The sequence below is a fragment of the Zonotrichia leucophrys genome, unplaced genomic scaffold (assembly GCF_028769735.1).
Source record: "Zonotrichia leucophrys gambelii isolate GWCS_2022_RI unplaced genomic scaffold, RI_Zleu_2.0 Scaffold_88_184519, whole genome shotgun sequence".
Lineage (NCBI taxonomy): Eukaryota > Metazoa > Chordata > Aves > Passeriformes > Passerellidae > Zonotrichia > Zonotrichia leucophrys.
The window spans coordinates 1-25,875 of NW_026992293.1; the positions used below are offsets into that span (position 1 = coordinate 1).

The following is a 25,875-nucleotide window of genomic DNA, read 5'->3' on the forward strand; positions in this document are numbered from 1 at the left end:
AATATGGGGGAAATCGCCCCAAAAACGGGGAGATCAGCCCCAAAATATGGGGGGAGTCACCCCGGAAATATGGGGGGAATTGCCTCAAAAATATGGGGGGAAATCGCCCCCAAAATATGGGAGAAAAACCCCAGAAATACTGGGGAAATAGCCCCCAAAATATGGGAGAATTGCCTCAAAAATATGGGGGGAAATCGTCCCAAAATATGGGGGGAGTCACCCCGGAAATAGGGGGGAAATTGCCTCAAAATGTGGGGGAAATAGCCCCCAAAATATGGAGAAATTGCCTCAAAAATATGGGGGGAAATCACCCCAAAAACGGGGAGATCCGCCCCAAAATGTGGGGGAAATAGCCCCGGAAATAGGGGGGGAATTGCCTCAAAAATATGGGGGGAAATCACCCCCAAAATATGGGAGAATAACCCCAGAAAATATGGAGAAATTGCCTCAAAAATATGGGGGGAAATCGCCCCAAAAATGGGGAGATCAGCCCCAAAATATGGGGGAAATAACCCCCAAAATATGGGAGAATAACCCCAGAAATATTGGGGAAATAGCCCTCAAACATGGAGAAATTGCCTCAAAAATGGGGGGAAACTGACCTAAAAATTGGGGAAATTATCCCCAGAATATCGGGGAATTATCCCCAAAAATATGGGAGGAAATTGCCTCAAAAATGGGGGGAATAATCCCAAATATGGGGGGAATTATCCCCAAAAATATGGGGGAAAGTTGTCTCAAAAATTGGGGGAAGTCACCCCAAAAATGGGAGAATTATTCCCAAAATATGAGGGAAAATTGCCTCAAAAATGGGGGACATCACCCAGGAAATTTGGGGGAAATCACCCCAAAAAATGGGAGAAATCACCCCAAAAATGGGGGAGCTTCTCCAAAATATGGGTGAATTATCACCCAGAAATGGGGGAATTATCACCCCCAAAAATGGGAGAATCACCCCAGAAATTTGGGAGAATTGTCACCCCAAAAATGGGAAATTTCTCCAAAAAAATGAGAGAATTCCTTCAAGGAAAACGAGGGAATTTCTGCAAAAAATTGGGGAAATTGCTCCAAAAAATGAGGAATTCTTCCCCTCAAAAACTGGGAATTTCTCCCAGAAAATTGAGGATTTCCCCCCATAAAATTTGGGAATTTCCCCCCAAAAATTTGGGAATTTCCCTCCAAAAATTTGGGAATTTTCACCCCAAAAAATTTGGGAATTTCCCCCCAAAAATTTGGGAATTTTCACCCCAAAAAATTAGAGATTTCACCCTAAAAATTGGGAATTTTACCCCAAAAAATTTGGGAATTTCCCCCCAAAAATTTGGGAATTTCTCCACAAAAAAATTGAAAATTTCACCCCAAAAACTGGCAATTTTTCCAAGGAAGGAAAATCCCCAGGGATGGGGAACCCCCAAAAAAATTGAGGAAAAATTTGGAGACCCCACCCTGGACTTGAGGATCCCCCCCCAAAAAAATTTGGACCCCCCTAAAATTGAGGAAATCCCCCCAAAATTGAGGAAATCCCCCCAAAATTTGGGACCCCCCGCAAAATCCCCCCAATTTTGGGGTCCCTGATCCATTTTTGGGGTTTCACCCCATTTTTTTTGGGGGGGGGAGGGGTCACAGCACTCGCCCCCCCCTCCCCCACTGCACAGCCCCTCCCCCCGCCCCTCCCCCCCCCTTTATTTATTGCCCCAAATGTGAATCCGGGGGTGGGGGAGGGGAATTTTTTTGGGGGGGGGGTTTTGGGGTTTTTTGGGGGTTTCCGGTCGAGTTTTTTTTTTTTTTTTTTTTTTTTTTTGTTTTATTTTTTAAAAAAGAATTTTTATTTAAAGCTGCTGCGAGGGTGGGGGAGGGGAGGGGGGGGGGTCGCGCCCCTCCCCCGCTTTTCTCCTCCTCCCCCCTCCCCAAAATAAAAACCGTGAAAAAAAAAAATCCCCAAAATTTAAAAATTCAAGTTCTCTTTTGGGGAGGGGCGGGAAATTTGGTGGGGGGGGGGGTCCCGGGGTGGGGGAGGGGTCGGGGATTCCCCGGGGGTTCCCCCGGGGCTTGGGGGAGGAGCCTGATGGAGCAAAAGGGGGCGTGGTTCCTCTTTATTTAATTTTCAAGGCGTGGTTTAACTTTTTAAGGAAATCGGGGCACGGTTTAGCCTCGGTTTCATCCTGAGGGGGCGTGGTTTATCCTTATATGGTAATTCGGGCGTGGTTTTACATCGATTTTTGCCTAAAAAAACCAAAAAAAGTCTGGTTTTTCCTTATATGGTAATCGGGGCGTGGTTTAGCCTCATTTCTAAAAATGGGGCGTGGCTTCCCCTCACAAGGACATAATGGGCGTGTTCAGCCTCGTTTACATGCAAAGGGCGTGGCTTTTCCTTAGAAGGAATTCGGGGCGTGGTTTAATCTCGTTCCCACAAAGGGGGCGTGGTTTAGCCTCATTTCCAGCAACAAGGGGCGTGGTTTTGCCTCACAAAACGTTTGGGGCGCGGTTTAGCCTCGTTCCCGCTTGAGTAGGCGTGGTTTTACTTCCCGGCGCATCTCGGGGCGTGGTTTAGCCTCGTTCCTACCATAGGAGGCGTGGCTTCGCCTCACGGCGCATTTCGGGGCGTGGTTTAGCCTCGTTCCCACCGGAAGGGGGCGTGGCCTCGCTCTGAGGGAAGTCTTTCCCGTTCCCGCCGCTCCGGAAGCGGAACCGCGGCCTCGGCCCGGCCCCGCTCGGATCCTTTCCCCTCAGCCCGGCCCGGCTCGGTCCGGCCCGGCTCCGCTTGGTCCTCTCGGCCCGGCCCGGTTCCCTTCCCCTCAGCCCCGCTCGCTCCCCTCAGCCCGGCTCGCTCCCCTCAGCCCCGCTGCCCTCAGCCCGGCCCCGCTCGCTCCCCTTGGCCCGGCCCGGCCCGGCCCCGCTCCCTCCTCTCGGCCCTTCTCCTTCCCCTCAGCCCCGCTCGCTCCCCTCAGCCCCTCTCCCTTCCCCTCGGCCCGGCCCGGCCCCGCGGCCGCCATCGTTCCTGCCACGATGCCGGCGCTGCTGGAGCGGCCGAAGCTGAGCTCGGCCATGGCGCGGGCTCTGCACCGCCACGTCATGGTGGAGCGGGAGCGCAAGCGGCAGGGTGAGGGCTGCGGGACGGTCCCGGGGGGGGCTGAGGGCCGGAGAGTCCCTGAGGGATGGGGGAGTCCCGGAGAGTCCCGCGGGGAGCCCCGCAAGGTCCCGAGGGGGTCCCTGAGGGCCGGGGTGAGACCCGGAGGGTCCCGCGGGTTAGGGGAGTCCCGGAGAGTCCCGGAGGGTCCCTGAGGGGCCGGGGGATCCCGGAGGGTCCCGGGGGTTGGGGCAGCCCCGGTGGGTTCCGAGGGAGCCCCGGGGGGGTTCGGGGGAGCCCCGAGGGCTCCGTGAGGGGACGAGGCCTCGGGGGCTGGGGCGCGGTTTCCATGGCAACGCGAGCAGGCCCCGGGGAGGATCCATAGCAACAGGCCACGCCCCTTCAGCGTCTCCATGGCAACGGGGCCTCGGTTGGCGCCGTTTCTGTGGGGAGGCCACGCCCCCGGGGGTGTTCCCATGGTAACAGGCCACACCCCTGCAACGTTTCCATGGCAACAGCCCCCCAATGCCCAGGCCACGCCCCCTTGGGGAAGGGGGTGGGGTCAGGGCAGAGCTGGGACCCCCAAAAACCTCCAGTGACCAATGAGTGACCCTGAATGAGTGACCCTGAGTGACCCCCTGACCCTTGGTGACCCTGAGTGACCCCTTGGTGACCCTGAGTGACCCCTGGCAGAGGAGGAGGAGGTGGACAAGATGATGGAGCAGAAGGTTCGGGAGGAGCAGGAGCGGCGCCGGCGCAAGGAGCTGGAGGAGAGGATGAGCCTGGAGGAGACCCGCGAGCAGGTGGGCAAAAACCACCAAAATTCACCCCAAAATCTGCCCCAAATATCCAAAAAATCAGCCCAAAAAATCCCCCAAAATATCCAAAAAATCAGCCCAAAATTCACCCCAAAATATCCAAAAAATCAGCCCAAAATATCCAAAAAATCAGCCCAAAATTCACCCCAAAATATCCAAAAAATCAGCCCAAAATTCACCCCAAAATATGGAAAAAATCAGCCCAAATATCCCCAGAAAAATCCAAAAAATTAGCACAAAAAATAGCAAAAATTCACCCCAAATCAGCCCAAAATCAGCCCAAAATTCACCCCAAAATATGGAAAAAATCAGCCCAAAAATCCCCCAAAAAATCCAAAAAATTAGCACAAAAATAGCAAAAATTCACCAAAAAATCAGCCCAAAATTCACCCCAGAATCAGCTCAAAATCACAAAAAAATCAGCTTCAAAATCCCCCAAAAAATCAGCCCAGAATTCCCCCAAAAATAAAAAAAAAATCTGCCCAAAAATCTCCCAAAAAATCTACACAAAAATCGCAAAAATCAGCCCAAAATTCACCCAAAAATCAGCCCAAAATCCCCAAAAAATCAGCTCAAATATCCCCCAAAAAATAAAAAAAAATCAGCCCAAAATCAGCCCAAAATTCCCCAGAAAAATGTAAAAAATCAGCTCAGAAATTAAAGAAAAAATCAGCCAAAAAGTTCCCCAAAAAGCAGCCCAAAAACCCCTCAAAAATCCCATTTTTACCCCTAAAATTCCCATTTTTTCACCAAAAATCACCGTTTTTTCACCAAAATTCCCATTTTTTTCCCGTTTTTTTCCCAAATTTGTATTTTTTGCCCCCAATTTCAGCTGCTGAAGCTGCAGGAGAAGCTCGGGGCCCTGCAGGAGGAGAAGCACCAGCTCTTCCTGCAGCTCAAGAAGGTTCTGCACGAGGAGGAGAAACGGCGGCGCAAGGAGCAGAGGTGGGATTTGGGAAAAAAATGGGGAAAAATTGAGGAAAAAAGGGAATTTTGGGAGAAAAAAAAAAGAATTTTGAGAGGAAAAAATGGGGGAAAAATGGAAATTTGGGAGAAAAAATGGGGGGGAAAGAGGAGTTTTGGGGGGATTTGGAGAAAATGGGAATTTTAGGGGGGAAATGGAAATTTTGAGAGAAAAAAAAGGAATTTTTAGAGAAAAAATGGGAATTTGGGAGAAAATAGGGGAAAGAAAGGGGAGATTTGGGAAAATTGGGAGTTTTGGGGAAATTTGGGGGGAAAAATTAGAGTTTTGGGGAAAAATAGGGAATTTGGAGGGGAAAAATGGGAAATTGTGTGGAAAATGAAGAAAAAAAAAGGAATTTTGGGAGAAAAAAATTGGAAAAATGAGAAAAAATGGGGAAAAATTTTGGGGAGGAAATTTGGAAGAAATGGGAATTTAGGGGGAAAAATGGAAATTTGGGGTTGGGGTTATTTGAGGTGGTTTTGGGGTGATTTGGGCAGTTTGGGGGGGGTGATTTTTGCTGTTTTGGGGGTGATTTTTGGGTGATTTTGGGGAGTTTTGGGGTCATTTTGGGGGTGATTGAGTGGTTTTGGGGTGGTTTTTGGGCTGTTTTGGGGTGATTTTGACTGTTTAGGGTATTTTTGGGATGATCTGTGTGGTTTTGGGGTGTTTTTGCCTATTTTGGGGTATTTTTGGGGTGATTTTTGTGATTTTTCCCCATCCTGCAGTGACCTGACCACTCTGCCAGCGGCCGCCTACCCGCAGGGTTTGGGTGGTTTTGGGGTGATTTCTGGGGTGATTTTTGGCAATTTTGGGGTGATTTTGGCTGATTTCAGAGTGATTTGGGCAGTTTTGGGGTGATTTTTGCTGGTTTTTGGGTGATTTTGGGGTATTTTTGGGGTAATTTTTGGCATTTTTGGGTGTTTTCCCTCCATTCCCACAGTGACCTGACCACGCTGCCAGCGGCCGCCTACCTGCAGGGTTTGGGGTGGTTTTGGGGTCATTTCTGGGGTGATTTAGGGCAATTTTGGGGTGATTTTTGGCATTTTGGGGTGATTTTTGCTGGTTTTGGGGTGATTTTTCCTGATTTTGGGGTGTTTTTGCCTATTTTGGGGTGATTTTGGGGTGATTTTTGCTGTTTTTGGGGTGATTTTTGTGATTTTTCCCCATCCTGCAGTGACCTGACCACGCTGACCGCGGCCGCCTACCCGCAGGGTTTGGGGTGGTTTTGGGGTGATTTAGGGCAATTTTGGGGTGATTTTGGGCATTTTTGGGGTCATTTTTCCTGGTTTTGGGGTGATTTTGGCTGTTTTTGGGGTGATTTTGGGGTGATTTTTGCTGTTTTTGGGGTGATTTTTGTGATTTTCCCCATCCTGCAGTGACCTGACCACGCTGACCGCGGCCGCCTACCCGCAGGGTTTGGGGGTGCCGGGGGCTCACCTGCTGGGCATGACAGGTATGGGGGGATTTGGGGGGTCCTGAAAGGGTTTGGGGGAAAATTGGGGGGATTGGGGGGGTCCTGGAGGGGTTTGGGGGAGATTTGGGGGTCCTGGGGAGGGGATTTGGGGGGTCCTGAGGGGATTTACTGGATTTGGGGGGATTTGGGGGTCCTGGGGGATTTGCTGGGATTTGGAGGAGTCCTGAGAGGGTCTGGGGAGGATTTGGGGGGGTCCTGTGGGATTTGGAGGGATTTGGGGGTCCTAGGGGGGGATTTGGGGGGATCCTGAAGGGTTTGGGGGGTCCTGAGAGGGTTTGGGAGGATTTGGGGGGTCCTGAAGGGGTTTTGGGGGGATTTGGGGGTCCTGGGGGGAAAATTGGGTGGGTTTGGGGGTCCTCGGGTGATTTGGGGGTCCTGAAAGGGTTTGGGGGGTCCTGGAAGAGTTTGGGGAAAATTGGGGGATTTGGGGGGGTCCTGGAAGGGGTTTGGTGGGATTTGGGGGTCCTGGGGGGGGGTTTGGGGGATCCTGGGAGGGATTTGGGGGGTCCTGAAAGGGTTTGGGAGGATTTGGGGGGTCCTGAAGGGATTTGGAGGGGATTTGGGGGTCCTGGGGGGAAAATTGGGTGGGTTTGGGGGGTCCTGGGGGGATTTGGGGGGTCCTGAAAGGGTTTGGGGGAGTTTGGGGGTCCTGAGAGGGTTTGGGAGAATTTGGGGGTGGTCCTGGGGGGTTTGAGGGTCCTGGGGGAAATTTGGGAGATCCTGAAGGGGTTTGGGGGTCCTGAAGGGGTTTTGGGGGATTTGGGGGTCCTGGGGGGTTTGGGGGTCCCAGAGGGCTCTGTGGCTGCTTTTGGGGTGAATTTTGGGGGGATTTTGGGGTAATTCTGCTCCAATTTTGGGGTGATTTTGGGTAATTTATTGCCAATTTTCGGGTGATTTCGAGGGTGATATTTGAGTTAATTTTGAGGTAATTTTGGGGGGGATTTTGAGGTAATTTTGGGGGGATTTTGAGATAATTTTGGGGGGATTTGGAGGTAATTTTGGGGTGATTTGGATGTAATTTTAGGGGTGGTTTTTGGGGTGACTTTGATGTGATTTTGGGGTTGATTTTGGTGATTTTGGGGTCCCCCACAGGCAGCCCGGGGGGGCCTCGCTCGGGGCTCATCGGGGCCGAGAGGGCCAAGCAAATGTTCGGGCCCCCCGTGATCAGCGTGAGTCTGGGGGCTTGGGGGGCTTGGGGGGATTGGGGGGGATTTTGGGGGCTTGGGGGATTGAGGGGGATTTTGAGGGATTTGGGGGATTTTGGGGGATTTAGGGGGTCTTGGGGGGATTTTGGGAAGATTTGGGGGTTTGGAAGATTTGGGGGGATTTTGGGGGATTTTGGGGGGATTTTGGGAAATTTGGGGGATTTTGGGGGAATTTTGAGGGGTTTTGGGGGGATTTTGGGGGAATTGAGGGGGATTTGGGGGTTTGGGGGGGATTTTGGGGGATTTATGGGGGAATTGAGGGGATTTTGGGGGGTTTGAGTGGGGATTTGGGGAAGATTGGGGGGGATTTATTCAGATTTTGGGGGATTTAGGGGTCTTGGGGGGATTTTGGGGGATTTGGGGAATTTTTTGAGATTTGGGGGATTTATGGGGAATTGAGGAGATTTTGGGGAGATTTTGGGAAGATTTGGGGGGATTTTTTGAGATTTTTGGGGGATTTGGGGGAATTGGGGGGATTTGAGGGGATTGGGGAGGAATTAGGGGATTTTGGGGGGTCTGGTTTTGGGGGATTTGAGGGGATTTTGGGAAGATTTGGGGGGATTTGGGGGATTTTGGGGGATTTATGGGGGAATTGAGGGGGATTTTGGGGGTTTGAGTGGGGATTTGGGAAGATTGGGGGGATTTGTTCAGAATTTGGGGGATTTTAGGGGGTCTTGGGGGATTTGAGGGGGATTTTGGGGGAATTGAGGGTGATTTTGGGGGGATTTTGGGGGATTCGGGGAAGATTTGGGGGCATTTTGAGGAGATTTTGGGAAATTTTGGGGGGATTTGGGGAAGATTGGGGGAGATTTGAGGAGATTTTGGGGGATTTATGGGGAATTGAGGGGATTTGAAGGGATTGGGGGAGGAATTAGGGGGATTTTGGGGGGTCTGGGGGGGGATTTTGGTGGGATTTGGGGAGATTTGGGGGATTTGGGGGGAATTGAGGGGGATTTTGAGGGTTTGAGTGGGATTTGGGGAAGATTGGGGGGATTTGTTCAGATTTTGGGGGATTTAGGGGTCTTGGGGGGAATTTGGGGGAAAATTGGGGATTTGGGGGATTTGGGGGGATTTTGGAGGGATTTTGGGGAGATTTTGGGGGATTTGGGGGATTTGGGGATTTTGGGAAGATTTGGGGGGATTTTGGGGGGTTTTGGGGGGATTTTGGGAGGATTTGAGGGGGATTTTGGGGGAAAACTGGGACTTGGGGGGATTTTGGGAAATTTGGGGCATTTTGAGGAGATTTTGGGAAGATTTGGGGGAATTGGGGGGATTTTGGGGTGATTTCTTTGGGTTTTGGGGGATTTTTGGGGTTTTGGGGGAGATTTGAGGGGAATTTGGGGGGTCTGGGGGGAATTTAGGGGGAATTGGGGGGATTTTGGGGAGATTTGAAGTGGATTTGGGGGTTCTGGGGGGATTTGGGGAGGAATTTGGTGAATTTTGGGGGGTCTGGGGTGAATTTTGGGGGGATTTGGGGGTCTGGGGTGGATTTTGGGGGGGTTGGGACCCCTCCCCAGTTGCTGACGCCCCCTCCCCATTTGCAGCCCCGCCATTTCGGGGCCCAGCCCCCCTTTGGGGCCGGGGGAGACCCCGGAGCTTTTGGGGGGGCCCAGGGGGGGCCTGGCCCCGCCCCCTTCGGGGTGGGGCAAAGTCCGGCCCCGCCCCCGCCCTTCCCCCCCGCCCAACCCCCCCCGGCCTACGGAGGAGCCCAACAGCTGCGGGGTGAGGCACTGGGGATACTGGGATATACTGGGGATACTGGGGATACTGGGAGGGGCTGGGGGTACTGGGAGGGACTGGGATGGACTGGGAGGGACTGGGAGGTACTGGGGATACTGGGGAGACTGGGGATACTGGGAGGGACTGGGGATACTGGGAGGGGATACTGGGGATACTGGGATGGACTGGGGATACTGGGAGGGACTGGGGATATACTGGGGATACTGGGGATACTGGGGGACTGGGTGGGGATTGGGGGTACTGGGGATATTGGGAGGGACTGGGATGTACTGGGGATATACTGGGGATACTGGGGGGACTGGGAGGGATTGGGACAGACTGGGGATACTGGGATAAACTGGGGATACTGGGACAGACTGGGATATACTGGGAGGGACTGGGAGGGACTGGGGATATACTGGGGATACTGGGATATACTGGGAGGGACTGGGAACCAAACTGGGGATACTGGGACGGTACTGGGATATACTGGGAGGGACTGGGGAGACTGGGGATACTGGGAGGGACTGGGGATACTGGGGATACTGGGAGGGGATACTGGGGATACTGGGATATACTGGAGGGACTGGGCGGGGATACTGGGGATACTGGGATATACTGGGGATACTGGGAGGGACTGGGAGGGACTGGGAGGACTGGATATACTGGGGATACTGGGAGGGGATACTGGGAGGGACTGGGAGGGACTGGGGATACTGGGAGGGACTGGGGATACTGGGATATACTGGGGACACTGGGAGGGATTGGGGACACTGGGGATACTGGGAGGGACTGGGATATACTGGGGATACTGGGAGGGACTGGGGACACTGGGAGGGATTTGGGATACTGGGGATACTGGGATATACTGGGAGGGACTGGGGGGCACTGGGAGGGGATTGGGGGGACTGGGGATACTGGGAGGGACTGGGATGTACTGGGGATATACTGGGATGTACTGGGAGGGACTGGGAGGGATTGGGACAGACTGGGGATACTGGGAGGGGATACTGGGGATACTGGGATATACTGGGAGGGACTGGGATGGACTGGGAGGGACTGGGGATACTGGCAGGGACTGGGGATACTGGGAGGGACTGGGATCAAACTGGGGATACTGGGAGGGACTGGGATGGACTGGGAGGGACTGGGAGGGACTGGGAGGGACTGGGAGGGACTGGGGATACTGGGAGGGGATACTGGGAGGGACTGGAGGGCACTGGGAGGGGATTGGGGGGACTGGGGATACTGGGAGGGACTGGGATGTACTGGGGATATACTGGGATGTACTGGGAGGGACTGGGAGGGATTGGGACAGACTGGGGATACTGGGATATACTGGGGATACTGGGACGGATACTGGGAGGGACTGGGAATACTGGGGAGACTGGGAGGGACTGGGATACTGGGAGGGACTGGGGATACTGGGATATACTGGGATATACTGGGATATACTGGGAGGGATTGGAGGGGATACTGGGGATACTGGAGGGACTGGAGGACTGGGGATACTGGAGGGACTGGGATGTACTGGGGATATACTGGGATGTACTGGGAGGGATTGGGAGGGATTGGGACAGACTGGGGATACTGGGATATACTGGGGATACTGGGGATACTGGGAGGGACTGGGAGGGACTGGGATATACTGGGGATACTGGGAGGGGATACTGGGAGGGACTGGGGATACTGGGGATATACTGGGAGGGACTGGGGATAAACTGGGGATACCGGGATATACTGGGATATACTGGGAGGGACTGGGTGGGGTTTGGGGGCGATTGGGTTATACTGGGAAAGACTGGGAGGGAGTGGGAAGGACTGGGGGGACTGGGAGGGACTGGGAGCACTGGGAGTTGCTGGTCCATACCGGTCCATACCGGTCCATACCGGTCCATACTGGTCCATACCGGTCCATACTGGTCCATACCGCTCCATTCCGCTCCGTTCCGGTCTCTCCCAGCCCCCGCCGCGTTCCCGGCGCTGCCGTTCCTGCCCCAGCAGCCGCCAGGGGGCGCCTTCGGCCTGCACGGGCACTTCCCCCCCGCACAGCCAGGTGAGGGCACGGCCAAAATACACCTGGGCACACCTGGGCACGGCTGGGGGCACCTGGGGGCACACCTGGGCACGGCCAAAATACACCTGGGCACAACTAAACACACCTGGGCACGGCCAAAATACACCTGGGCACGGCTGGGGGCACCTGGGCACGGCCAAAATACACCTGGGCACGGCTGGGGGCACCTGGGCATGCTAAACACACCTAGGAGGCACCTTGGCATGGCTGGGCACACCTGGGCACAGCCAACACACCTGGGGCACCTGGGGGCACACCTGGGCACAGCCAAAATACACCTGGGGCACACCTGGGGGCACTTCCCCCCTGCTCAGCCAGGTGAGGGCACGGGGGGCACACCTGGGCACACCTGGAGGCACCTGGGCACGGCTGGGTACACCTGGGGCACACCTCGGCACAGCCAAATAGACCTGGGCACGGCTGGGCATGGCAAAACACACCTGGGGCACCTGGGCACAGCCAAACACACCTGGGGGCACACTAAACACACCTGGAGACACTTCCCCCCTGCTCAGCCAGGTGAGGGCACAGCCAAAATACACCTGGGCACAGATGGGGGGGGGCACCTGGGCATGGCTGAACACACCCTAAACACACCTGGGCATGGCTAAACACACCTGGGCACACCTGGGGGCACCTGGGCATGGCTAAACACACCCTAAACACACCTGGGCACATCTGAGACACACCTAGAGGCACCTGGGGGTACCTGGGCACACCTGGGGGTACCTGTGACAAACGTGGGCACACCTAAGGGTACCTGGGCACCTGGGAGGATACCTGGAGCACACCTGGGCACACCCAGGGGGTACCTGGGGCACACCTGGGGTACCCCTGGGACACACCTGAGGGTATCTGGGCACACCTGGGCACACCTGTGGGTACCTGTGGGTACCTGGGCACACCTGGGGGTACTGGGAACACACCTGGGGGTTACCTGGGACACACCTGGGCACACCTGGGGGTACCTGAGGCACACCTGGGCACACCTGGGCACATCTGTGGGTACCTGAGGGTACCTGAGGGTACCTGGGCACACCTGAGGGTACCTGGGCACACCTGTGGGTACCTGGGGCACCCCCGGGTGTCCCCGCCCATCCGTCCCCTCCCCTCCCCCCAGGGTTCCTCCCCCCCAGTTCGTCGCTGCCGCTGCAGAAGCAGCTGGAGCACGCCAACAGCCAATCAGGCTTCAGCGAGCCCGTGAGTGGGGCGGGGCCTCGGGGAGGGGGCCAATCAGGGTTTAGCAGGCCTGTGAGTGGGGCAGGGCTAAGGGAAAGGGGCGGAGCTTATGGAAATAGGGCCAATCAGGTTTCAGCGAGCTTGTGAGTGGGGCGGGGCCTTAGGAAAAGGGGAGGGGCCATATGGAAAGGGCGGGGCAACAGCCAATCAGGGTTCAGCAAGTTCATGAGGGGGTGGAGCCCTAGGAAAGGGGGAGGAGCCATAGAAAAGAGGGAGGGACCATGGAAAGGGGGTGTGGCCGGGAAAATGGGGCGGAGTCAACAGCCAATCAGGATTTAGCGAGGTGGGGGAGGGGCAACAAAAGAGGAATTGGGGAGGGGGGGAGGGGGCGGGTTTGGAAGGTGAGGGGGCGGGGCAAAGGGGGGGTCCCCACCCCCTGACCCCTCCCCCACCCCCCCTCAGGCGCTGCACCCCGGCCCCGCCCTCCTGCCCAGCCCCCAACTGCCCGTGGCCATCCAGGGCAACGCCAAGGTCAGGGGGCGGGGCTGTGGAAAGGGGGAGGGGCTAAGGGGGTGGGGAGGAGAAATAGGAGCAGGGATTTGGGGTGGGGGAGGGGAATGGGGGAATTTAGGGGGGGCTGAGTGGGGGGGGGGGGCAGGGCTGGTTGTGGAGGAGAAGGAAATTTGTGGATTTTTACCCCAAAATTTTTGTGTTTAATTTTAATGGAGTGTGTGTGTGTGGGGGGGGTGATGGGCGGGGCCTGTGCCCCTCCCCCCCCAGCCCCACCCCCACCTCTCCCCTCCCCCCCCCCAGCCGGCGCTGCCGTTCCCCGCCCCCCCCCGCGCCGCCTCCCCCGGAAGTTTCCCCGCCCACGGCTCCGCCCCGCAGGCCCCGCCCCCACACGTGAGTGCTCCGCCCCTCCCCTCCCCTTAAGCCCCTCCCCCTTTAAGTCCCGCCCCCCCCTCACATTTACCCCTCCCCCCCCCCCAGGCCCGGCACGGCCCCTTCCTCCCCCACGGGCAGGGCCAGCGCTTCTACCACAAGTGATGACGTCACACCAGGCCACGCCCACCTTCTGCGTGACGTCATGGCAGCGCACACCCCCAGCGGGGTGACGTCATGGAGGGGGAGGGGATTTTAAAGAGAATTTGGGGGGAGGGGAGGAGGCGGTGACCCCTCCCCCACCCCAGGTGATTGGAGATGTAATGAATGGATTAATTAATTAATGGAGCAATTAATTAATTAATTAATGGAGTAGTGAATGGATTGATGGTGGTGGAATTGGAGCAGTGAAATAAAAGTTATCAATATAAAACAAAACAATAAAAATTTTGGGTTTGGACATGGCCGGAGGGGTGGGGGAGGGGAACGACCACAGGAGGGGTCACTCTGTCCATCGGTCACTCTGTGGTCACTCTGTGGTCACTCTGTCCATCGGTCACTCCATTGGTCACTGTCTGTGGTCACTCATCCCATTGGTCACTCTCTTGGTCACTTCATTGGTCACTCTGTCCTGAGGCCCCGCCCCTTTTCCCGGCCCCTCCCCCTCCCCAATTAACGCCGTTCATTAACGACCCCGCCCCTTTAATTATTTATTTATTTATTTATTTATTTCCCATCCGGCGAGGCCCCAACGAGGTGGGGGGGGGCGAAAAAGGAGGAGGGGCAAAAAAAGGGGAGGAGCCAAGAGAGAGAAGGGGGAGGAGCCTGGGGCCACCCCTCCCCCTCCCTGGAGGGGCGCCCCTCCCCCACCGCAGGGGGGGGTGAAAAGGGGGAGGGGTTTGAGGGGGGGAGGGGCGGGGGGACCCCTCCAGCCCCGCCCACACTGAGTTGTGGCCCCTCCCCCCTCTCCGGGTGGCTCCGCCCCCCTCGCGCCCCTCCCCCACCTCCCCCTCCCCCCCCCCGCGGCTGCTGCAGGTGGGGGAGGGGCCCGGCCCGACCCCGGCGGCGCCGCCTGAGGAGAGAAACGGGGGGGGGAGGGGCTGGGACCGGAACCGGACCCCAGACCCAAAATAAACGGGGAGAACCCAACCCCCAAAACAGGGACCCCCCCACCACCAGTGACCCCCCCAGACCCAAAACGGGGAACTCAAAATGGGGACCCCAGACCCAAAACAGCGACACCAAAATCCCAAAATGGGCACCCAAACGGGACCCCAGACCCAAATGGGGACCCCCACAGTGACACCCCCCAGACCCAAAATGGGGACACCCCCCCTGACACGCCCCCAACCATAAATGAGGACCTTGAGCAGGACCCCAGACCCAAAACAGGCACACCAAGACCCCGCCCCCACCTGCTTTACATGCTAATCCCCGCCCCTTTCCCTTAATTTGCCTTATCCCACCCCCTCACTTCCTTACTTGGTGCAGCTCCACCCCTTTTCCCTTTTATGACCCAAGCCCCGCCTCTTTTACCATATTTGGTTTCAGCCCCACCCCCTTTCCCCATATTCATCCCAAGCCCCGCCCCTTTGCCATATTTGGCGTGGCCCCGCCCACCTGCCCTATTTGGCCATGGCTTTGATCGCGACAGCGGCTTCCTCGGTCATCGCCGACAGCACCGTGATCTGGGGAGCAGGGAGAAACCAGGATGGACCAGTACGGACCAGTATAAACCAGTACGGACCAGTATGGACCAACAGAAACCAGTATGGACCAGTATAAACCAGTATAGATCAGTATGGACCAGTATAAACCAGTATGGACCAGTATAACTCAGCTGCTCCAGTATAACCCAGTCCCTGCAGTGCCCCCAGTCCCTCCCAGTCCATCCCAGTATAAACCAGTATAACCCAGTATTCCCAGTATGTGCCAGGATCTCCTCACCGCTGTCGTATTTCTGCTCGATGTCCTGGCCCAGCTCCCCCAGTACAGACCAGTATAGACCAGTATAACCCATCCCAGTATAACCCAGTATAACACAGTATAACCAGTATAACCCATCCCAATATAACCCATCCCAGTATAACCCAGTATAACCATCCCAGTATAACCCATCCCAGTATTCCCAGTGTACCAGGATCTCCTCGCCACAGTCGTAATTTCTGCTCGATCTCCCGGCCCAGCTCCCCCAGTATAACCAGTATAACCCATCCCAGTATAACCCAGTATAACCAGTATAACCCAGTATAACCATCCCAATATAACCCATCCCAGTATAAACCAGTATAAACCAGTATTCCCAGTACGTACCAGGATCTCCTCGCCGCAGTCGTATTTCTGCTCGATCTCCCGGCCCAGCTCCCCCAGTACAAACCAGTATAACCCATCCCAGTATAACCAATATAACCCATCCCAGTATAACCAGTATAACCAGTACCAGGATCTCCTCGCCACAGTCGTATTTCTGCTCGATCTCCCGGCCCAGCTCCCCCAGTATAACCCATCCCAGTATAACCCAATATAACCCAGTATAACCAGTATAACCCATCCCAGTATAACCAGTATAACCAGTACCAGGATCTCCTCGCCGCAGTCGTATTTCTGCTCGATCTCCCGGCCCAGCTCCCCCTCCGGCAGCCGCAGATCCTCCCGCACCTCCCCGCTGTCCTGGAGCAGCGACAGGTACCCGTCCTGGATGCCGATGAGCTACAGGTGAGAGACAGGTACACACAGGTGAGATACAGGTATGGACAGGTAACACACACAGGTACCCGTCCTGGATGCCGATGAGCTACAGGTGAGAGACAGGTGAGAGACAGGTGAGATACACCTGAACACACAGGTAACCTGTGTTACACACACAGGTACCCGTCCTGGATGCCGATGAGCTGTGGGACAGGTGAGAGATACAGGTGAGATACACCTGAACACACAGGTAACACACACAGGTACCCGTCCTGGATGCCGATGAGCTGTGGGACAGGTGAGAGACAGGTATGGACACAGGTAACCCTTCATCAGTGACAGGTACCCGTCCTGGATGCCGATGAGCTGTGGGACACACAGGTACACACAGGTGAGATACACCTGAACACACAGGTAACACACACAGGTACCCGTCCTGGATGCCGATGAGCTACAGGTGAGAGAGACAGGTGAGATACAGGTAACCTACAGACACACAGGTACCCGTCCTGGATGCCGATGAGCTGTGGGACAGGTGAGAGACAGGTATGGACAGGTGAGACAGGTACACACAGGTAACCTACAGACACACAGGTACCCGTCCTGGATCCCGATGAGCTGTGGGACAGGTATGGAACAGGTGAGATACAGGTGAGAGACAGGTATGGACACATGTAACACACAGGTACCCATCCTGGATGCCGATGAGCTGTGGGACAGGTGAGATACAGGTGAGAGACAGGTATGGACACATGTAACACACACAGGTACCCGTCCTGGATCCCAATGAGCTGTGGAACAGGTATGGAACAGGTGAGATACAGGTGAGAGACAGGTAACCCTTTATCACTGACAGGTACCCGTCCTGGATGCCGATGAGCTGTGAAACACACAGGTATGGACAGGTGAGAGACAGGTATGGACACAGGTAACACACACAGGTACCCGTCCTGGATGCCGATGAGCTACAGGTGAGAGACAGGTGAGATACACCTGAACACACAGGTAACACACACAGGTACCCGTCCTGGATGCCGATGAGCTACAGGTGAGAGATACAGGTGAGATACACCTGAACACACAGGTAACCTGTGTTACACACACAGGTACCCGTCCTGGATGCCAATGAGCTACAGGTGAGAGATACAGGTACACACAGGTGAGATACACCTGAACACACAGGTAACACACACAGGACGGGACAGGTAACACACACAGGTATGGACAGGTAACACACACAGGTACGGACAGGTAACACAGGTACAGACACAGGTAACACACAGGTACGGACAGGTAACACACACAGCTATGGACAGGTAACACACACAGGTAGGGACAGGTAACACAAGAATGGACAGGTAACACACACAGGTATGGACAGGTGAGACCCACAGGTATGGACAAGTAACACACACAGGTACGGACAGGTAATACACACAGGAATGGACAGGTAACACACACAGGAATGGACAGGTAACACACACAGGAATGGACAGGTAACACACACAGGTATGGACAGGTAACACACACAGGTAGGGACAGGTGAAGGCACAGGTAACACACACAGGAAGGGACAGGTGAAGGCACAGGTAACACACACAGGAAGGGACAGGTAACACAGGTATGGACAGGTAACACACACAGGGACAGGTAACACAGGTATGGACAGGTAACACACACAGGTACAGACACAGGTAACACACACAGGTAGGGACAGGTGAAGGCACAGGTAACCCATCAGCACCAATGTACAGCAGGCAGGGAAGAACAGGGAGGAACAGGTGGATCCTCAGGCGTTACCTGTACAGGTGTGTCACAGGTGTGTTACAGGTATGTACAGGCGTGTTACCTGTACAGGTGGACCCGAGATGTGTGCAGCTGTGAACAGGTGTGTTACAGGTATGTACAGGTCTGTTACCTGTACGGGTGTGTTACCTGTACGGGTGTGTACAGGTGTGTCACAGGTGTGTTACCTGAAAGTCGTTCCGTTTGACGTTGGGTACATCCATGTTGTGGGTGGACGGACAGATGGACAGGTGTGTACAGGTGTATCTCAGGTGTGTACAGGTGTATCTCAGGTATGTACAGGTGTGTACAGGTGTGTCACAGGTGTGTACAGGTGTGTACAGGTGTGTCTCAGGTGTGTACAGGTGTGTACAGGTGTGTCACAGGTGTGTCACCTGTACAGGTGTGTTACCTGGAAGTCGTTCCGTTTGATGTTGGGTACATCCATGTTGTGGGTGGACAGACAGATGGACAGGTGTGTACAGGTGTATCTCAGGTGTGTCACAGGTGTGTACAGGTGTGTACAGGTGTGTTACCTGTACAGGTGTGACCCTCACCTGGAAGTCGTTCCGTTTGATGTTGGGCACGTCCATGTTGTGGGTGGACAGACAGAGGGACAGGTGTGTACAGGTGTATCTCAGGTGTGTACAGGTGTGTACAGGTGTGTCACAGGTGTGTACAGGCGTGTCCCAGGTGTGTACAGGTGTGTTACCTGTACAGGTGTGTCACAGGTGTGTCTCTCACCTGGAAGTCGTTCCATTTGATGTTAGGTACATCCATGTTGTGGGTGGACGGACAGACGGACAGGTGTGTACAGGTGTGTCCCAGGTGTGTACAGGTGTGTCAGAGGTATGTACAGGTGTGTACAGGTGTGTACAGGTGTATCACAGGTGTGTCCCAGGTGTGTACATGTGTGTACAGGTGTGTACAGGTGTGTCCCAGGTGTGTACAGGTGTGTCCCAGGTGTGTACAGGTGTGTCCCAGGTGTGTTACCTGTACAGGTGTGTTACCTGGAAGTCGTTCCGTTTGATGTTGGGTACGTCCATGTTGTGGGTGGACGGACAGACGGACAGGTGTGTACAGGTGTATCTCAGGTGTGTACAGGTGTGTCACAGGTGTATCTCAGGTATGTACAGGCGTGTCCCAGGTGTGTCCCAGGTATGTACAGGTGTGTCCCAGGTGTGTCACAGGTGTGTCACAGGTGTATCACAGGTGTGTCCCAGGTGTGTATATGTGTGTACAGGTGTGTACAGGTGTGCACAGGTGTATCTCTCACCTGGAAGTCGTTCCGTTTGATGTTGGGTACATCCATGTTGTCGGTGGACAGACAGAGGGACAGGTGTGTACAGGTGTGTACAGGTGTGTACAGGTGTGTCCCAGGTGTGTTACCTGTACAGGTGTGTCACAGGTGTGTTACCTGGAAGTCGTTCCGTTTGATGTTGGGTACATCCATGTTGTGGGTGGACGGACAGATGTCCTCGTACTTCTTGCCCGTGAAGATGTCGATGCCCACCAGGTGCACCTGGGGGGGGAACTGGGTTATACTGGGAGAGACTGGGATGGACTGGGAGGGACTGGGAGGGACTGGGAGGGAACTGGGACAAACTGGGATGGACTGGGAGGGACTGGGAGGGACTGGGAGGGGGGTTTGGGGTCACTGGTTTATACTGGGACGGGGTTTAAGGGTATTGGAATGGAACTGGGAGGGACTGGGACAAACTGGGAGGGACTGGGAGGGAACTGGGATGAACTGGGAGGGAACTGGGTTATACTGGGAGGGGGATTTGGGGTTACTGGTTTATACTGGGATGGGGTTTAAGGGTATTGGAAGGAAACTGGGAGGGACTGGGACAAACTGGGATAAACTGGGAGGGAACTGGGAGGGAACTGGGAGCACTGGGACAAACTGGGAGAGCTGTACTGGGGTTACTGGTTTATACTGGGAGGGAACTGGGGGTCATTAGGGGGAACTGGGGTTACTGGGGGGATTGGGAGGGACTGGGAGGGAACTGGGAGCACTGGGACAAACTGGGAGAGCTGTACTGGGGTTACTGGGAGGGACTGGGACAAACTGGGAGGGACTGGGAGGGGTTTGGGGTCACTGGTTTATACTGGGATGGGGTTTAAGGGTATTGGAATGGAACTGGGATTACTGGGAGGGAACTGGGAGGGGGGGGAACAATTTTTGGGGCATTTTTGGACCAATCAGAGCCCAGGGAAGGCTCTGTGTGACCGCAGTCAATTGGGACGGACTCAGCTCAGGAATTTGGGATTTCCTTGGGAATTTCCTCAGGAATTTTGGGATTTTACCAGGAATTCCAGGATTTTGGCTGCCTTGGCATTCCTAAATTCCCATTTTTTGGGATTTTTCTGAGATTTTTGGGCTGGTTTTGGGGAATCAGAGCCTCCTTATAGAACACATTCACTCTGCGCTAACTCAGCTCAGGAATTTGGGGTTTCCTTGGGGATTTCTCCCTCCCCACCAGGAATTTCTGGATTTCCCAGGATTCTGGCTACCCTGGCATTCCAAAACTCAATTTTAAGATTTTTTGGGTGCTTTTTGGGGCATTTTTGGGGACTCATAGCCCATAAAAGTCTCCAATAACCTCTCCAGGAACCGAGATCATTTTGCGCTAACTCGGCTCAGGAATTTGGGATTTCCTCGGGAATTTCTCCCTGCCCACCAGGAATTTGGGGATTTTCTTACCATTTCAGCTACCCCAGCATTCCTAAATTCCCTTTTTTTGGGATTTTTCTGAGATTTTTGGGGACTCATAGCCCATAAAAGTCTCCAATAACCTCTCCAGAAACCGAGATCATTTTGCGCTATCTCGGCTCAGGAATTTGGGATTTCCTCAGGAATTTCTCCCTCCCCACCAGGAATTTCTGGATTTCCCAGGATTCTGGCAACCCTGGCATTCCAAAAATCCCAATTTTAGGATTTTTTGGGTGTTTTTTTGGGGTATTTTTGGGTGATCAAAGCCCATAGAAACCTCCAAGAACCTCTCCAGGAACCGAGATCATTTTGCGCTAACTCGGCTCAGGAATTTGGGATTTCCTCAGGAATTTCTCCCTTCCCACCAGGAATTTGGGGATTTTCTTACCATTTCAGCTACCCCAGCATTCCTAAATTCCCTTTTTTTGGGATTTTTCTGAGATTTTTGGGGACTCATAGCCCATAAAAACCTCCAATAACTCCTCCAGGAACCGGGATCACTCTCTGCTAACTCAGCTCAGGAATTTGGGATTTCCTCGGGAATTTCCTCAGGAATTTTGGGATTTTACCAGGAATTCCAGGATTTTGGCTACCTTGGCATTCCCAAATTCCCAATTTTTGGGTTTTTTCTGAGATTTTTGGGCTGGTTTTGGGTGATCAGAGCCCATAAAAGTCTCCAATAACTCCTCCAGGAACCGGGATCACTCTGCGCTAACTCAGCTCAGGAATTTGGGATTTCCTTAGGAATTTCTCCCTCCCCAGCAGGAATTTTTGAATTTTACCAGGATTTTGGCTGCCTTGGCATTCCTAAATTCCCATTTTTTGGGATTTTTCTGAGATTTTTGGGCTGGTTTTGGGGACTCATAGCCCATAAAAGTCTCCAATAACCTCTCCAGGAACCGGGATCACTCCGCGCTATCTCGGCTCAGGAATTTGGGATTTCCTCAGGAATTTCTCCCTTCCCACCAGGAATTTTGGGATCTTACCAGGAATCCCAGGATTTTGGCTGCCTTGGCATTACAGAAGTCCCCAATTTTTGGGATTTTTGGGTGATCAGAGCCCATAAAAGTCTCCAATAACCTCTCCAGGAACTGGGATCACTCTGCGCTAACTCGGCTCAGGAATTTGGGATTTCCTCGGGAATTTCCTCAGGAATTTGGGGTTTCCTCAGGGATTTCTCCCTCCCCACGGGGAATTTGGGGGTCCCCCCGCCCCGTGCCCACCTTGGCGTGGCCGTGCTTGCCCGTTTTGGAGGTGCTCATCTCCACGATCTTGCAGGGGCGGCCCTTGAGCACCACGAAGCCGTTCTTGCGCAGCGCCGAGCACTGCATGGGGAACGTGGCCGAGGCCCCCGCGTCGCCCGTCTCGAAGTCCAGGTCGTCGGCCATCGCCTCTCTGGGGGCGGAACCCCAAAATGAAAACGGGGTTTGGGGCGGGGAAAGGGAAATTTGGGGGGTCGGGGGGATGCAGGAGAAATTTGGGGGTCGGGGAGTGTTGGGGAAGCCGAAAAATTGGGATTAAAAGAGGGGAAAAAGGGAGCGGGGAATTCAAATAAAAGAGAGGTTGGGGGTGGGATTTAGGGGCTTAGAGGGTGGGGAAACTGAAATTTGGGGGGTCAGGAAGTGGGGAAAGTGAAATTTGGGGGGTCAGGGGGATGCAGGAAAAATTTGGGGGTCAGGGAAGGTCGGGGGACCCCAAAAATTGGGATTAAAGTGGGAAAAGGAGGGGAAAAAGGAGGTGGAAACACCTAAAAATGGGCATGAGGGGATGGGGAAACCCCAAAATTTGGGGGTCAGGAAATGGGGAAAGTGAAATTTGGGGGGTCGGGGGATGCAGGAGAAATTTGGGGTCAGGGAAGGTCGGGGGAGCCCAAAAATTGGGATTAAAAGAAGGGAAAAACGGAGCAGGGAATTCAAAAAAAAGAGAGGTTGGGGGTGGGATTTAGGGGCTTAGAGGGTGGGGAAAGTGAAATTTGGGGGGTCAGGGGGATGCAGGAGAAATTTGGGGGTCGGGGAAGGTCGGGGGAGCCGAAAAATTGGGATTAAAGTGGGAAAAGGAGGGGAAAAAGGGAGCGGGGAATTAAAAAAAAAAGAGGTTGGGGAGTGGAAACCCCAAAATTTGGGAGGTTAAAGAGGTGGGGAACCCCAAAATTTGGAGGGTCAGGAAATGGGGAAAGTGAAATTTGGGGGGTCAGGGAGAAGCAGGAAAAATTTGGGGGTCAGGGAAGGTTGTGGAAGCCGAAAAATTGGGATTAAAGGAGGGAGAAAGGGAGGGGGAAATTCAAAAACAGAGGGGTTGGGGGTGGGATTTAGGGGTTTAGAGGGTGGGGAAACTGAAATTTGGGGGGTCAGGAAATGGGGAAAGTGAAATTTGGGGGGTCAGGGGGAAGCAGGAAAAATTTGGGGGTCGGGGAAGGTCGGGGGACCCCAAAAATTGGGATTAAAGTGGGGAAAGGAGGGGAAAAAGGAGGTGGAAACACCTAAAAATGGGGAAAAGGGGATGGGGAACCCCAAAATTTTGGGGTTTAGAGGGTGGGGAAAGTGAAATTTGGGGGGTCAGGGGGATGCAGGAGAAATTTGGGGGTCAGGGAGTGTTGGGGGAGCCGAAAAATTGGGATTAAAGGAGGGGAAAAAGGGAGCGGGAAATTCAAAAGAAGAGGGGTCAAGAGGTTGAAATCCCAAAATTTCGAAGGTTAAAAGGATGAGGAACCCAAAATTTGGGGGTCAGGGAGATGCAGGAAAAATTTGGGGATCAGGGAAGGTTGGGGGAGCCGAAAAATTGGGATTAAAGTGGGAAAAGGAGGCTCAAAATTGGCTTCCAAAAAAAGGGGTTAAAAGGATGAGGAACCCCAAAATTTGGGGGGTCAGGAAATGGGGAAAGGGAAATTTGGGGGGTCAGGGGGATGCAGGAGAAATTTGGGGGTCGGGGAAGGTGGGGGGAGCCGAAAAATTGGGATTAAAAGAGGGGAAAAAGGGAGCGGGGAATTAAAAAAAAAAGAGGTTGGGGGTGGGATTTAGGGGCTTAGAGGGTGGGGAAACTGAAATTTGGGGGTCAGGGGGAATCAGGAAAAATTTGGGGGTCAGGGAAGGTCGGGGGAGCCGAAAAATTGGGATTAAAGTGGGAAAAGGAGGGGAAAAAGGGAGGGGGAAATTCAAAAACAGAGGGGTTGGGGGGTGGAAATCCCAAAATTTGGGGGTACAGGAAATGGGGAAAGTGAAATTTGGGGGGTCAGGGAGATGCAGGAGAAATTTGGGGGTCGGGGAAGGTGGGGGGAGCCGAAAAATTGGGATTAAAGTGGGAAAAGGAGGCTCAAAATTGGCTTCCCAAAAAAGGGGTGGAGACCCCAAAAAAAGGGGTTAAAAGGATGAGGAACCCCAAAATTTGGGGGTTCAGGAAGTGGGGAAAGTGAAATTTGGGGGGTCAGGGGAAACCTCGAAAATTTTGGGGCTTAGAGAGAGTCGGGGGACCCCAAAAATTGGGATTAAAGTGGAAAAAGGCTCAAAAATGGGGTGGGGTCCCCAAAAAAGGGCTCCCGAAATGGGACGAGGGAACCCCAAAAATAAGGAACCCCTAAAATGGAGGTGGGGACCCCAAAAAACGAGAATTAGGATCCAAAAATGGGGGAAGGGGAACCCCAACATCCAGGTGGGGGGAGGGGAAGTGTCACGTGGTGGGTGGGGGGGTGACACACGTGGGGACTCCCCCCCCAAATTTTGGGGGTTCCCCATCCCCCCCCCAAAATCCCCCCGTGGGAGGTGGGGGAGGGGAAATTTTGGGGTGTCCAGGGGGGTTTTGGGGCAATTTTGGGGTTTTTTGGGGATTCCCTGTCTTTAAGGAGCCTCCCCCAATTTCCTTATAAGGAGTTTTGGGGTCCCCAATTTCCTTTTAAGGAGTTTTGAGGGTCCCCCATTTCCTTATAAGGAGTTTTGGGGGTCCCCCATTTCCTTATATGGCATTGGGGGCTCCCCCATTTCCTTATATGGAATTGAGGGGGGTCCCCGACTTCCTTATATGGAATTGAGGGGGGTCCCCGACTTCCTTATATGGAAACCCGAGGCTCCCCCGTTCCCTTATATGGAAAATCGAGGATCCCCAATTTATATCTATGGAAATTCCGGGGGGGTCCCCAAATTTCCTTATAAGGAGTTTCGGGGGGTCCCTTAAGGGTTCGGGGGGGTCCCCAAATTCCGTTTTTGGGGGGGTTCCGGGGGGGGTCGCGCGCTCGCCGCCGCCGCCACGCGGCCCCCTGGCGGGCGGGCGCGGCCTAGGCCGGGCCTGAGGGGGAAACGGCGCCGGGAAAGGATCGGGAGCCGTCGCGGAGCTTTTCCCAACCTCCCCAAAGGGCGAGGCCGCCCCCCGGAACCCCTCCCGAGGCCGGGCCCGGACTCACCCCCGCGCCCGCGAGCCCCGAAGCCCGAACCGCCGCCGCGCTGGAGCTGCTGCAACCCCCGGGCCCCACCGCGCATGCGCGCCCGCCCAGGGGCGGGGAGAGGAGCGGCACTGAGCATGCGCGGCAAGGGTGGGGCCGCGCCGCGGAGGGAGGTGCGCATGCGCACACGAGGATGGGGTGGCGCGGTGAGGGGTGTGCGCATGCGTAAGGAGAAGGAGGGTGGGGTTAAGGCTTGGCGGTGACGCCCCGCCAGCGAGGTCACGCGAGATTTGCCGCCCTCAACTGTTGGCGTGGTCTCGCGAGATCGGCGCGGCGCAGCGCGGTGATGTCGCGAGATTTAGCTAAGGGGAACGCGGCGCCGCCAGCGAGTTCTCGCGAGACTTAGAGCACGCGGCGGGCGAGGCCCTGACTCACCTCAGGCGCCTTTTGGGGGGGGGGCGGGGGAGAGTCGTTGCCATGGCAACGCGGCCTGCAGCGCTCGTTATGCAAATGAGCTTAATGACGCAGATCGCCTAATCCCCAGCGGCCGGGATTTATGCAGATTTATGTAAATTTCCCCGAACGCACCGCGCCGGGTGTTTTATCACTGCGCATGCGCCGCCGACCGGCGCTCACGTGGCGCCCCCTCCTGGCCCGCGTGCGCTCCACGGCGCTCTCGACCAATCAGAGGCGGCGCTACCGCGGATCCACCAATGGGAAGCGAAGAGGGCGTGGCCTTTCAAAGGGGCGGGGCCTGCGCTTAAAGGGGCCGAAATTTGGAGGCCCCGCCCCTCAAATCCCCTCCCCCACCCCAAAAATCTCCCCTTCCCCCCAATTTTGGGGTCGAATTCCCAAATTTGGGGTCTGGCCACGCCCCTTATTTAAATATTCGGAGGCCCGCCCTTTGCCCCTCCCCCACCCCCGAAATTCCC

General features: G+C 54.8%; 2 protein-coding genes across 2 annotated transcripts; one reads left to right on the forward strand and one right to left on the reverse strand.

Moving 5' to 3' along the window:
* The first annotated feature begins 2,896 nt into the window (after nucleotides 1-2,896).
* Nucleotides 2,897-13,817, forward strand: GPS2 (G protein pathway suppressor 2). Its single transcript, XM_064737603.1, has 11 exons — nucleotides 2,897-3,100; nucleotides 3,761-3,870; nucleotides 4,718-4,830; nucleotides 6,226-6,302; nucleotides 7,416-7,492; nucleotides 9,073-9,250; nucleotides 11,211-11,303; nucleotides 12,445-12,524; nucleotides 12,966-13,034; nucleotides 13,317-13,406; nucleotides 13,494-13,817. Exons 1-11 carry the CDS (start codon nucleotides 3,007-3,009, stop codon nucleotides 13,548-13,550), a joined length of 1,038 nt encoding a protein of 345 aa, XP_064593673.1. The 5' UTR covers nucleotides 2,897-3,006; the 3' UTR covers nucleotides 13,551-13,817.
* A 266-nt stretch (nucleotides 13,818-14,083) lies between these two features.
* EIF5A (eukaryotic translation initiation factor 5A) lies at nucleotides 14,084-25,098 on the reverse strand. Its single transcript, XM_064737607.1, has 7 exons — nucleotides 24,965-25,098; nucleotides 21,798-21,969; nucleotides 19,276-19,380; nucleotides 15,963-16,094; nucleotides 15,006-15,073; nucleotides 14,423-14,457; nucleotides 14,084-14,273 (listed from the first exon to the last, which is right to left on the reverse strand). Exons 2-5 carry the CDS (start codon nucleotides 21,960-21,962, stop codon nucleotides 15,011-15,013), a joined length of 465 nt encoding a protein of 154 aa, XP_064593677.1. The 5' UTR covers nucleotides 21,963-21,969; nucleotides 24,965-25,098; the 3' UTR covers nucleotides 14,084-14,273; nucleotides 14,423-14,457; nucleotides 15,006-15,010.
* Nucleotides 25,099-25,875: the final 777 nt, after the last annotated feature.